We start from the raw sequence: 15000 nt of genomic DNA on the forward strand, positions 1-15000 counted from the left end.
CTGTAACCCAGTGGACGACCGAACCGCCCTACACACTTCACCACAGCCAGACGCCCATATAATCCTCCTCCCAATGATTAAACCTGATTAAAATGTAGCAAAGCAGCAGGACACAGAGATGTTTTTATATCTGTTTATTCATATTCATATCAACACATGTACACAGTAGGTTTGGACTGAACCACTCTAGAGAGGCAGGGGGGTTTAGGGTTTGGATTGAGCCAAGGTCTGCAGCGCCGCAGCCACCTGGTCAGCTGACAGGTTGTCCACCGAGACACTGCTCTCTTTACCGAAGTCTGAAAACACAGAGAGACAGACAGACAGACAGACAGACAGACAGACATCATTATTAGTATATCTTTTCACACGATCCGCTACAGTGTTAATATTAGTGGTGGGCCGATAACGGCGTTAACGTGCTGCGTTAACGCCAGACTCTTATCGGCGATAAAAAAAATATCGCCGTTAATCTCTTGTTCCTCTTATTTTAGCGCGGATATATACCTGGCCGAATTGCACTGTAGTGCACGAGTCAGAACGAGTCTGACTTCGCACCTGTGTAGCCTACCACATCAAACGTAACGTGCTGACATGGATGCAGCTAGGAAGCCGCCGGGTTTGCTTCAGGGAAAATGTATTTTTAAGAAGCTTCCCAATGGAAACCTCGACAAGACCAAGGTTGTTTGCACCTTGTGCAATGCGGAATTGGTTTACTGTAGGAGTTCTAACAGTCTGTGCTCTCGGAAGCGGCCGGGGCATGCGTGTGTGCAATGGGAGAGCTTTGTGTGGAGAGAAAAAAAAGAGGCAAGGGAAATCGCCAAAGCCAATGCATAGCCTCGACTCATTAAAGGTTGAAAATCACTGAATTACACAACATGTAGGCTAGCCTATGGCTTAAGGCTATGGAAATCATTATGGAAACAATATTTTTTTTTATCAGTGATAGCTCAGCTGAACTCGTTGCTATAGAGACCACGTCCGTCCGCTTTGTTTGACAACTGACAGAGCTGCCAAGTCTCACCCTTTTGGCCGTGAGACACACTCATATCAACCAGCTCACACTCTCACACGCTAGCCTACAACTCAAATTTCTCACGCGGAGAAGTTAATCCCCAAAATAACGATTGTTTTGCGGGACTTTTATTTTGACAGTCTTATATTGAAAAGCTAACGGACATGAGTTCCGTGACATCCTCTTTCTGCACGCAAGTTAACTTGATGCATTAGGTGTGCACCTGCACAGGAGATGAGCCCCTGGTCTGATGCGCCACCTGGCTTGAGAAACACGTTCTCAAAGACTTACTTTGAGTCATTATTTAGGAGCACACAGACTTACTTTGAGTCATTATTTAGGAGCACACAAAGACTTACTTTGAGTCATTATTTAGGAGCACAAACATATTATGAATGAATTCAAATGAGACATTTGAATCTAGATTAATTCCAAAATTCAATGAGATTAATCTAGATTAAAAAAAATAATCTATGCCCACCTCTAATATATATACAGCCTAAACTCTGTAAACTGGCATGTTGGCTATGGTGAATAAACACTGGATTTATTTTCAGCTCACACACAGTACAGACAGGTAGCGGATCATGAGGAGATATTCACTGATTTTGACTAAAAGTGATTTTGACAACAAGCGTTCTGCAGAATCACTGATTACACCTTTACAGTGTCTATGAAGAACTTGTAACTGTTGATTTTAGTATGCCTTTGTCTGTCTGTCTGTCTGTCTGTCTGTGTGTGTGTGTGTGTCTGTGTGTGTGTGTGTGTGTGTGTGTGTGTGTGTGTGTGTGTGTGTGTCTGCCTGCCTGCCTGCCTGTCTGTCTCACCGTGCCTGGCCCAGACCCTGGCTGTCTGTGTGCCTGTCTGTCTCTCTGTCTGTCTGACTGTGTCTGTCTGTCTGTCTCTCTGTCTGTCTGTCTGTCTGCCTGTCTCACCGTGCCTGGCCCAGACCCTGGCCTGGACTCCAGAACATTCTCTGATCAGGATGGGGAACGTTGGGTTGGCTTTCTTCAGGGTCACATAGTGCTGCTCCACAAACTCCCTGTAACACACACACACACACACACACACACACACACACACACACACACACACACACACACACACACACACACACACACACACACACACACACACACACACACACACACACAGTTTAAATAATTGATAAAGATCCATAGATAGTTTTTAAAGTTACACATTTTCAATATGAATTCCCCCAGGCTTAGTAGCTGTTCCTGTGACTTCACCTCTAATCTGCTCAGTCAATATTCTGCTTTTCTGTTTTTTCTGTTCTTAAAGGTTGACCCAATAACTTTTGTGCAGAGACTAAAATCTTAACCTGCACAATTGTTGACGACATATTAACATACATAACAGTATTTGCTATATGATTGTATGTACGCTATTGTTTTAATAAACACAGACTGATCTACTTGTCATTGCATTGTTGCTAATATCCTGGTTATTGTAACGCAAACAGACAAGGTTTAGTCAAATAAACACCTGAATGTACATTTTGGACCTTGGATTTATAAATACTAGTATGAAAGAAGACATGTTATGGAAGAGAGGGAGAGAGAGAGAGAGTATGAAAGAAGACATGTTATGGAAGATAGACAATATATCTGAAAAAGCTTATAAGCGCTTTTAAAAAACAAAGAATGTTTCAGCCTGCTGCGTCTGAACTTAATCTAAACATTGACACTGACTGCTAACCACTAGCCTGTTAGCTGCTCTCAGGTCATTCTGGATGTTGTGACGCTAAGCTAGCTGTAGCCCTGGGTCTTATAGCACCGACTCATCCCAGTTCCCTCCCCGCCTTAGGGCTCACCCTCCCCCGGCTGTGAGCTCACCTCGCCCCGCTGCTGGCCGCGGAGGTCTGGCAGAGGTGGACGCGGATCTCACGGAGGTTTTTCCCCAAATTAGCACCAAGACTCCGAACTGCAGCGGCCGCCATGTTTGTTTCTGTGTGTGTGAAGGACTTCTCTTCTTCGTGGGTTTAATTAGCGGGAAACGAACCACCGTCCTGCTCTCTGCCGCCACCTGCTGTAACGGAGGAGATGAAACATTATGATCATGATTTGAGTTCAAAACTCATATTCTGTTAATTGATCTCGAACAGTGTTGAGCACGTTACTCTTTACTTGTTACTGGACATGTACGGTACACTAGATATCACACAGTAAAGTGTGTGGTGATGCATTTGAATACTGTTAGCATGTAGCAGTTCATTGGCAATGGTGTAGTGTCTCCTCAGAATGAGAATTAAATCATTTTCTTACAGTGTCTGGGCGTGTTAACCACAAACACACACAGGCGGAGGGAGAGAGACACAGAGGCAGTTTTGGTGTCAGTGGTTTCTGCCAGAAGCCAAACCCTCTCCATGGAGTCAAGAGAGGACAACAGTGTGTGGGTGGCAGGATGGCCTATGCTAACAGTATGGTGGTAGGTAGCCTATGCTAACAGGTCTCCTTTGCAAAAGAGTCTTCGGTCTCAATGGGATTTACCTGTAGAAATAAAGGTTAAAAAAAGAAAAGAACAGAACAGAACAGTGATAGTTTGTGATAGTCTCTGCCGCCACCTGCTGTAACGGAGGATTTGAAACATTGTGATCATAATAATAATTATAATTGATAAGATTTATATAGCGCTTTTCTGGAGGTCACTCAAAGACGCTTTACATAGAATATACAATAGGCCTACAGAAGAAAAACAAAAACAAACAAAAACAACGGAAAAACAAGATACAGATTGAAAAAGAGGTTTGGAATGGTCGGGTGTGATGGGGGGGGGGGGTCAGGTGTGGTGGGGGGGGGGGTCAGGTGTGGTGGGGTGGGTCATGAAGTATGAATAAAGGTTAAATGAAAATGAAATTAAAATATACATTATGTCTTAATTTTATTTGTTGGAGAGAGTCTGGGAACAAGCAATTTCACTGCCAACGATCGCTCTTGTTATTGTTGAGACTTGCTGAGAGTGTGTGTGTGTATGTATGTATGTATGTATGTGTGTGTGTGTGTGTGTGTGTGTGTGTGTGTGTGTGTGTGTGTTTGTGTGTGTGTGTGTGTGTGTGTGTGTGTGTGTGTGTGTGTGTGTTCCTGTTCTCCATCAGAGTTCCCAGAAATCACAACAGTCGCTAAATCTTTGTCTGAACCTGTTGTTTTATATCAGATCACATTCCTCCCTCTGCACGCCATGTTTACCTGTACCTGTCACGCACACGAAACTCTGCTTTACCCCACTCTCCCTTACTCATGTATCAAGATTCAGCTTCTTAAAGGGATAGCTCAGTATATTTGAAGTCAAAATGTACGAGGTACTAGGTAGGCTATAAAAAAGTATGTTACATTATAGACACACACACACACACACACACACACACACACACACACACACACACACACACACACACACACACACACACACACACACAGTTAGTGTGTTACCTTATGGAGATGGCCATCAGTCACTATAAGGAGTTTGGGGGAGACGTGGCTGTAGCAGAAGTCAGCATTGTACCGTTGCAGAGGGGGAAAGACGCTGCACGTATATAAATGCTAACCTCTAAAATAAGTATTGGGTCAATTGAACTCTTTCCACTGCTGATTTGCTGATTGATTGTTTATGTTTTTCCCATTTTGTCCATGTGTTGTGTTGTGTTGTGTTGTGTTGCCTCAGATCTACAGCAGATTGTCAACAAGTCCCTCCTATCAGGTGACTTCTCTAAGGTCTTGAAAAATATTATTTGTTTTCGTTTTTAATCATCATGTTTTAATATATTTGTAGATTTGAATTGCAGTAAACGTGTGTTTGAATTGTCCTGTACAAAAACCATCGCCCTGCCTTGCCTAAGCTATATGACTGATATGATTGGCCGACGTCATCCAGCCTCTTGGCTCTGTATAAGAAATCAGTCACCCCCTGGACAATAATCAGTGTAGGTCTATATATGTAATGTGACGTCCTCCCTCTGACTTTCCTTTAACAACAGGCTTTGTAACCACGCTTCATCCCTGGCTCGTAAGCCCAGGTGCCTTTTTCTGATTTTAATTCCATATTCTGGATTCTACAAGCAGGAAACAGGTCAGTGTGAGTTTGATCTCTTTCTAACTTCCTTGTGTAAAATGTTTAGGTTAACTGATTTAAAGCTTTTAATATGTTTTTATTTAACCCTTATGCCCTATTAAAAAAAAGTTACACTGATGATGAAAGATCAATATTTTTTCACAATTTTTTTTTCATTTTTTTCGTGAAGGGGTTGTTATTCAATTTATGTTGTGATTTAATAAATCACAAATAAAAATTAACCCTTTAGATGCCATTTTTGATCATATACCACTAACCGCTTTTTTGAAAAATACACATAAATTCAATATTCAACTTTTTTATTAAACTTTGATTATTATTAGTATCACCGGCTCACCCATCTGAATAATAGGTGAGAAAATTATATTTGGTGCATTATTACTTTTTGTTTAATGTCAAATTGAATAAAAAAGTTACACTGGGACCGTTAAGTACATTTTGTGTATTCTGACCTTTAAATTGCATTAAAATTATGAAAGATCTTTTTTCACAATTTTTTTTCCCATAATTTTCATGAAGGGGTTGTTGTTCAATCTATGTCATGATTTAATTAATCACAATTAAAAATTAACCCTTTAGATGCCAGTTTCGATCATATACCACCAACTGCTTTTTAGAAAAATACACTAAAATTCAATATTCAAATAATTGTTTTTACTTTGATTATTATTAGTATCACCGGCTCACCCATCTGAACAATAGTTGAGAAAATTGAATTTGGGGCATTATTACTTTTTGAATAATGTCAAATTGAATAAAAAAAGTTAGATTTCTACCATTGACTTAAAGTTTTGTTATAATGTAAGTCTTACATTATAACAAAACTTTTTGGCCCGCCTTTAAATTAAAGTGAAACACTTTTTTTGCCTCTGATTTCCCATATTACTGCAGAAAACACAATACAATTGGGTAAAATGAAAGAGAATAGTAAAATTTACCCATTTTATCACCTCTTTTATCATCAAAATATGATTTTTTATGATGAAAACCACTCACTAAAACTACAAAATAACATTTTTTTTTTTTTTTTTTGTGAGCGTGTGTGTATGTGTCTGTGTGTGTGTGTGTGCATGTGTAAGTGCATGTGTGTGTGTGTGTGAAAGTGTGCTTGTGTGTGTGTATATGAGAGGAGAGAAATTACAAGGGGTACAGATTTGCAGCCCTAATATCGCATGACACACAATCTTATTTTGTCATGGACATGCAGACCATACTCCATACTATCCATATCAGAACACCTTTGACATTTTTCTTTAGATTTTTTGTCACAGTGGCCAGTAATCCTGAAGTTTGACAGAAAATATGAAAATGTCATTTGGCATGTTTGTTTCTCGGTTTGAGACCATATGAAATGAATAAATCAACTAGAAATTAGTTAAAACCTAAAATGTGATGCCTTACCTTCAAAATGAATGGAAAAAATTATATAAATTCTGATTTTATCTTGCCATTGCCAAGGAATCAAAAATACTGGTTTTATGGCTTTTTATGAGTTTACGAAATGGCATCTTTTTACACAAGGATTTCAGTGTCTGTGATTTGAGTTCACACAGACTGACTCCTGGAAAATATTTTTCACTTCAACCATTCTGACTAAAAGATGTGTTCACTAACTACACATCAAAACCATTGTATTGTATTTTTTTATTGGTTTGCAGCCATGAATTATACAAGGATACCTAGGGGGCAAAACCCCTTTTTTTGGAAAAACAGACATGGAGCGTTGTAAAAGGTTGTTCACCAGAAATGATATCCAGGACCTTCCAGGATCCCAACCTGGGTGGACAACCTGGTCAACAAGCTGCTGGAAAGCTACAGCGGGCCGACATAGAGCAAATCAGGGCAAAATGGGGCATTCTTTTTATTTACCTTATTTTTACATAAGTTTATCAAGTTTACTACAGAGAAATTGGAAATTACAGACAAAATAATTTTTCACTTTAATTTTAAGGGGGGAGGTCAACAAATGCCGTTATAATGGAAGTCAATGGTACAAATCGTGTAGTTAACGGTCCCAGTGTAACAAAAACATCTCACACAGTCAAAATTAAGTAGATATGGATGAAACTCAGAATATCCAAACTTCATTGTAAAACACACCTCCTTACCAAATTCTAGGGGACAATCACTGCCAAAATTATCTCAAAAATGCGACCCCAGATACACAAATCTCCAGCAATGGGGCATAAGGGTTAAATTGCTTTTTATTTTTTGAGTAAAAACTTTGGACACTAATATGGACAGTATAGATTTTACTCTGAATGTGTATGACTGCTGTATGTTTGAGGTGGTGGTCTGAGGGGCCGTAGGCGCTGAATGGCAGCCACGCTTCCGTCAGTCTGCCCCAGGGCAGCTGTGGCTACTATCGTAGTTTACCACCACCGGTATGACTGTGTGTGAATGAATTTTTTTAAATAATCGTTATATAGGGGAAATAATTCTCGGGTTGAAATGTTTATTTCTGAGGTCTACAAGAAAAGGTTTTCATGGTTTATTGTTCATAAAACCCAATAGTTTTCTACCATTGCCCATTTCTTCATCGCCTTTTCCAGCCTTTTCTGCTCTTTATCTCAAAAGGTTGGTTTTGACATCTGCCCCCCTTCTTGTCTAGCCTAGTCTGCTCTGACTGGTCAGATCTACATGGGCGTGCATGCACCGCCCTGCTCATTTACTCTATACCTACCTACATGGGCATGGCACCGGCCGGCTGTCGGTTTTGTTTACTTTTGGCCAATGCAGCATGGAGACCAATGTAAACAAGTTTAGCTTCATTTATACCGCAAATATCAACACACTAACCAGTTCTAAACTAAAAGCTTTACAACTGAACCTGGTCAGGCAGGAGTCTGAGCTGAAAACTGTGAAAATGGCATCAAGATTTCTGATTTACCAACAAACTTTTTCTGACATGAAGTCAGTACCTGGAGCACCTCCTCCTTCTCCCCCTTGTTACCTGGTTCACCTCCTTCTGCCTTTAAAGCCTCTGAGGCCCCACTCTCTCTCTCTCTCTCTCTCTCTCTCTCTCTCTCTCTCTCTCTCTCTCTCCAGGACCAGCAGCATTGTTTCCACCATCTTGAGTTTCCTTTATCTTTGTGTTACAATTAACTTAGTTTTCTTAAATCTAAACCTTGTTTGAGTACTATATGTTGCTTCCCTCGAGCTTGGGGTCGTAACATATTGGGGGCTTGTCCGGGAGTTCAGGAGTTCCTTTAAAGTGCTCCTTCCACCAGCAGATTACTTCCTGCTTGAATGTTGCCCAGTATCCCCCTCTTGAAGGTGCCGGATGGTCTCGAATGTCGACTTCCCTGTTCACCACAGTGTTTGAGTGTTACCGCCCCTTGAGGCACCTTAGGCCAATGACTCTTTCTCCACTGCGGGCCTGGCTCCAGGGTTTCCTTTGAGCAGCTCTCTCCTCATCTACCGAGATCTTTCATGGGGTCTTTTTGAACCATTCTTATTCTTGCTCCTTAAATAAAATTATGGAATAAACCGTTTTCCTCAAGCTTCTTCACCACCACCATTCAGACTTTCTAACTTTCTCTCTGTGTCTCCAGCAGGTTCTGTGTTGATCCAACATGGCGTCCAGTCCAGATCCAGATCTGACCATCGTCCTCCTGGGAAACTCTGGAGTCGGTAAAAGTGCTTCAGGAAACACCATCCTGGGGAGACCAGCGTTTGAGTCCAGACCATCCTCTAAATCAGTGACTAAAAGGATCTCTGAAGTCTCTGAGACTGTGTTAGGGAAACGGATCACATTGGTCGATACTCCAGGAATATTAATATCAGGATCTGATAGAAAGGTTCAGACCAAGTGTGAGGAGCTGCTGAGGTCCTCCAGACCTTGTCTTTTCCTGTTGGTTATTAAATTAGATCGATTCACAGAAGAGCAGAAGAACGCTGCAGAGGCAGTGGAAAGAGTCCTCGGAGATCAGGGGTTAAACAACTGTTTCCTGCTCTTCACAGGAGAAGACATGTTAGAAAGCACGTTGGAGTCTTTCCTCTACGATGATCCAGAAGGTCCACTGAATGCTCTAGTTGAAAGGTTTAACCCGAGAGTTCACATGTTCAACAATATAAATGGAGGACAGCAGCAAGTCAGAAAACTGCTGGAGAAATCAGGACATCCCCTTTACTGTGAGTTACCACCTCAAACGCAATGACTCATTTTATGTTTCATAGATCAGTCTGTGTCAGGTCACATGTTCTCTCTGCACATTCCTTATTTAAAAGGTCCAGTGTGTAAAGGGAATTGTAATTTTTCAAAACAGACTTAGTAGAAATGTAATATAATATTCATCAGTATGTTTAAATTAGTGTAAAATCTCTTGTTTTTTATGACCTTAGAATGAGCCTTTTATATCCATAGGAGCGGGGCGCTGAGGCCGCCATGTTGCACCGCCATGTTTCTACAGTAGCACAGAACGGACAAACTTAACGGCCTTACACGTTTTAATATATAGTGGGCGTCCTGGGGAAATGCACCTGTTGGAAGACCAAGAAGAAGAAGAAGTACTATAGAATAAATAACTAAATACATCTTCACCTCATCACTTGATATTGTGGAAAGACTTGAGGCGGTGGTGGATGATGCCATCTTTAGTAACTAGCTTCGTGTCCTTGAAGGCCACCGTAGCTTCTGTAAATTCTCCCAAGGGGAGATTGAGGGGTTAGCAAGGGAGCGTTGACATCTACAATCTCAGAATAGATGAATCTAAATACTCCGATATAAACGTTTCATGTGTGCGTACACCTTGTCTATATCTGGCTTTAGGACTCTAACCCTTGTGTCTCTAATGTCTTCAGATGGCCCCCCCACGGCGGTGAGGAGGATCGTGCTGCTGGGTTTACCTGGAGGAGGAAAGAGTTCCACTGGAAACACCATCCTGGGAGAAGAGCAGTTCAGATCAGCTGATAGCTTTAATCCAGTCACCAGGGAAACTGTCTGTCAAACGGCCATGGTGGAGGGCCGACTCCTCAAGGTGGTGGACACCCCAGGATTCACTGCAGAAGTAATGACTCCCAAAAAGCTGTTTCACGAGATCATGGAGTCGGTTAAAGAGGCTTCTCCAGGACCTCATGCCTTCATCATTGTGGTGAAGAGAAACAGCATCTTTGAAGTACACGTCAAACTGTTTAAGATCCTGGCCAAACTGTTTGGCGAAGATTCAGCTAGGTATGCGATCGTCCTTTTCACTCACGGAGACAAACTGGAAGGCGAGTCCATAGATGATGTTATCGAGGCCAACATCCATGTGAGAAATCTGGTCTCCAGGTGTGGAGACAGATACTGTGTGTTTGACAACACAAAGGGAGCAAACAGGGTGCAGGTTAAAAACCTTCTGGATAAGATAGATAGGATGGTAACAGCCAATAATGAAGTGCACTACACCTCTGAAATGTTCCGCGACATTCAGAAATTACCAGTGGAAATTTCCCTAAAATGGGATGAACTCAAGGAATGGTTCACAAAGTGTATCTGTGGACTTGATGCTAGGAGACGTGGGTATGAAAGGGTGGACTGAAGGCTTTAGTCAGTGTTGGATCGCAATGATGAAGATGCACAGGCTCAGTAGTTTGTAGAATAAGGTTACACTATCAACAATGTAAAAATGAAAATACATCTAAACCCCAAATATAACCGTGTTACACGTTTAAATATATCTAGATTACGACTGTTGAGTTCTTGTACCTTGCAGATGTCACCTCTTAAAGCTTCCCTGATGTTAGGTTAGACAATAGAAGACTTTAGTTCAGGTTCAGGAGAGATGGTTGTTTGGTTTTCATACCTCAGTGTGTACCCGTACCCGGGCTGAGTCTGTTTGTTGTTCGTTTTGCTCTGTTAAGCAACGTTGAGTGTTGAGCCTCCACTGTGATACTGGCCCTGTATTTACACCATGCACACGTTAATGGTTTAATGTGTATTAACCTTTTATAACTTTATGTATAATCATGTGCTGGTGGAATTGTTTTGATCATTTATTGAAGTTTGAATATTTACAGTTTATTGATTCTTGATTTCAATCTTCTACTGAATTAATTGATGGTGTTTGAGATTTAAAGATATTTTTTCTGCCATTGTTTATGCTTTATTAGACGGTGTGTAGAGACAGAGATGAAATGTGTCAGAGAGGGGAATGACATGCAGAGAACGACCCGGGCTGGATTCTAACCCGGGTCTGCTGTGAAGAGGACTGAGACTCTATGGAGGGGGGGGAGGGGGGGGGGGGGTTACCACTACTCCAAGATCCTGAATCTTTCTTTTATTTACTGAAGCCTCTCATGCTCCTGAATGCCTTTTCTATTTGGTTGATATTTTGCTTTCTTTGCAGCACTGAGCACTTCATATTTCTATTAGTATTTTTAGATTTTTACTTTTATTGACATTTCTATTGTTCATTTTATGTGTGTTTTATTGTGAAGCTTGTTAATGCAGGTAAATGTAAACAGCATAACTTTCTTTTTCAAATATTATTATAATAACAACGTTGGCATTTTATTTGAGGAAGTGATTAGTTTTGAAATGTATTATGATGGTTAAAGACTCATGTCATCGAGTTTCAGAAGTTTCCCAACCGACGAGAAGTGAAACTATGTGGTGTCTGTGTCTGTGTATCATGTTCATATATCAATATTCACATGTCACTCATTTCACAAAAGTCACAAATTAATCAAGTTATAAATGTGAAATAAATGATTTCCGATGATAATTATTACATCATTAAATATTCACGACTAACTAAAGTTCAATAAAATTTCATTCTGATCAGTTGGTTTGATTAAATTGATTTAATAAAAACAACATTTATCTCCATATGGTTTCTCTTTTCTTTATTGCACCAACACACAAGATTGGACAGTGTTTTGGTCCAGAGATTTAGTTCCTTCCATTCTAATGTTCTTCCTTAAAGGTGCAGTGTGTAGAATTTATGGTTTTATTTCCTAGCAGATTTTGTAGAAAGTAATTATAACATCCATAAGTACGTTTAATTTAGTGCATAATTGCTGAAAAAAACGTTTTTAATTATTATTTTTACCCTTAGAAAGGGTCTCATGTATGTCCATATTTCTGCATATTTTGGACCAAGGCCTAGTGCTGCCATCTTGAAAGTGTCATTGTTGGAATGTCATCAGGTGCATTGTTTAAAATTTAGAATTGTTTTTGTCCTTGAAGGCCACTGTAGCTTCTGTTATTATTCTAAAGGGGTGGGGTTACCCAGGGAGCGTTGCATTCTAGAACTTTGTAGAACTTTCTTGATGATGTCATATTACACACTGCACCTTGACATCATCAAGAAAGTTCAACAGTTTTTTTTTACTTGCTCAATATAGGCTCTTTATTTAAAAAAAAATAAACAACTGACTGGCTCATTACAGGCCCCTAACCTTAGTAGGTAGGGGGGGCATACAGAGATCTGGCACCAGTACATTTTTGATATTTTTTAAATTACATTGTTCGTGGCTACGAAGAGCAGGGGCCTATATTGAGCTATACTGTATTTAAAAAAAAATAAAAAGACTTCACAGAGAGATTTTTTAAACCTGTACATTTTTTCTTTCTTCTTTTTGGTAATTCTGTGTCCCAAAATTATTCCAGAAAATAGTAGTAAATAGCTCACATAGGACACAGCTGATTTAGCCTTAGTATTCTTCTCAAAATGCACCAGATTGATACATTTTACTTTAAAAGTTTCAAATTTTTCTTCCGGGGGGACATGTCCCCGAACCCCCCTAAAAGGCCCTGAGTAGTACCTTAAAATGATTTGTTTGTTAATCAAAATAAATATTACAGGTTTTGTGTTGTAAGACGGACTCTCAGGGGGCCCACGAAACCCCTCAGCCCCAGGACCTCATATGTTTTGCATTTTTATAGTAGGTAGATCTTCTTGACTTGGTCATTATAAAAGTAGCTCACAAGCTGAAAACTTGTGGGCACCCCTGGTCTACACCAACAAAGTCATGCCAAAGTGAATGGACAGTCCCAACAGCCAATAAGAACAGAGAATCGTTGAGTGTTGAGCCTCCAATGTGATACTGGCCCTGTATTTACACCATGCACACGTTAATGGGTTAATGTGTATTAACCTTTTATAACTTTATGTATAATCATGTGCTGGTGGAATTGTTTTGATCATTTATTGAAGTTTGAATATTTACAGTTTATTGATTCTTGATTTTAATCTTCTACTGAATTAATTGATGGTGTTTGAGATTTAAAGACACTTTTTTTTTGCCATTTTTTATGCTTTATTAGACAGTGTGTAGAGACAGAGATGAAATGTGTCAGAGATGTCATGATCCTGCCTGAGCCTTGTTGCCCCTGTGTTGTGTTTGCCCTTTGCCGTGTCTTTTGTCTGGTTGTGATTGCAGGGTTGGAGTCAGGTGTGTTGGAGTCAGGGACCATCGTTCACAGCTGCCACCTATCACTAATCAACCGCTCTTCATATAGCCGGCCCGACCTTCCAGACACTGCCAGATTATAGTCTCAGTTCCTCACGATCAGTCGCTGGTCCTAGCTTACCTACCTGTTTGCAGCTCTGTTTGCATTTGCCTCATCCTAATTCCTGTTCTCTCTTCCTCAGCACTCCCGGCCTGACTCCAACCTGCACTAGCCAGCACTTCCTCCCGGACCCCTCTGCCCGCCTGCTCTAGCCTGCTCTCGCTCAATCCTCTGGACTTTCTCCGTTGCTCTCCCCCTGGACCCCCCACCCCTCCCCCCCCCCAGGACAGTTGGATTTTCCCTGGACCCCGGCCCGAACCCCCAGCTGATTCTTGTTAAATAAACCCTCTTAAACTGGTTCTGTCTCCGCGCCCGTGTCCTCCTTTTCCAGCCGTAACAAGAGCGGGGAATGACATGCAGAGAATGACTCGGGCTGGATTCTAACCCGGGTCTGCTGTGTTTTGATCGTAGTTTTAGAGGGGCCGGGGTATAGTTTAGTTGGAGGAAGACCTGGGCAATAACGCAGTCCAACAGTCACACGGGCCGAGGCGTTTGTTTCGCCCACTAATGCATTCTCAATGGAGAGGCGAGCGGGCAGAGAGAAGACGTAGCGTTTCGTCAGGCGGCACGACAAGCGTGCAGGGGCGGTCTTAACGATCTCGGGGCCCGTTTCAAGACCCTGTGTGGCCTGTGCCGGTCTCTGGCTCTCTCACTCAGCGCAAACTGCTCCCAGCTGCTGACCTGCGTGTTCCTGCTCTTACTTTGTCTTATGATTTAGTTACTGGAGGGCTGTTAGGTTGTGTTCTTTTGTTTTGATCGTAGCTTTAGAGGGGCCGGGGTATAGTTGAGTTGGAGGAAGACCTGGGCAATAACGCAGTCCAACTGTGGCTGTCCCAGGCTTCCTCCCGTTTTCCTTTTTCTTTTACAGCCCTCCGGTTGATGTGAGTTTGGGATTGCTTTAATAAACATTACACTATTGTTTAAACGTTGATTCATGGTTTTGTCTGGGTTATTCCATGTTTACTTAACGAGCCTGGGAAAGTCGGCCGTAACAGGAAGTGATTAGTTTTGAAATTGAATATGATGGTTAAAGACTCATGTGATCGAGTTTCAGAAGTTTCCCAACCAACGAGAAGTGAAACTATGTGGTGTCTGTGTCTGAGCTTGTTTATCATGGTCATGTATCAATATTCACATGTCACTCATTTCACAAAAGTCACAAATTAATAAAGTTAAAAATAAATGTGAAATAAATGATTTCAGATGATAATTATTACATCATTAAATATTCACGACTAACTAAAGTTCAATAACATTTCATTCTGATCAGTTGATTTGATTCAATTAATTGAATAAAAACAACATTTATCTCCATATGGTTTCTCTTTTCTTTATTGCACCAACACACAAGATTGGACAGTGTTTTGGTCCAGAGATTTAGTTCCTTCCATTCTAATGTTCT

General features: G+C 41.0%; 1 protein-coding gene across 1 annotated transcript; it reads right to left on the reverse strand.

Annotated features, from left to right (window-relative positions):
* Positions 1 to 119: 119 nt before the first annotated feature.
* ndufa2 (NADH:ubiquinone oxidoreductase subunit A2) lies at positions 120 to 2999 on the reverse strand. Its single transcript, XM_080041527.1, has 3 exons — positions 2869 to 2999; positions 1948 to 2054; positions 120 to 296 (listed from the first exon to the last, which is right to left on the reverse strand). The coding sequence occupies exons 1-3, from the start codon at positions 2970 to 2972 to the stop codon at positions 205 to 207; spliced, it is 303 nt and encodes a 100-aa protein (XP_079897653.1). The 5' UTR covers positions 2973 to 2999; the 3' UTR covers positions 120 to 204.
* Between the last annotated feature and the right edge of the window lie 12001 nt (positions 3000 to 15000).

This window comes from Ammodytes marinus, assembly GCF_949987685.1.
Source record: "Ammodytes marinus genome assembly, chromosome: 14".
NCBI lineage: Eukaryota > Metazoa > Chordata > Actinopteri > Uranoscopiformes > Ammodytidae > Ammodytes > Ammodytes marinus.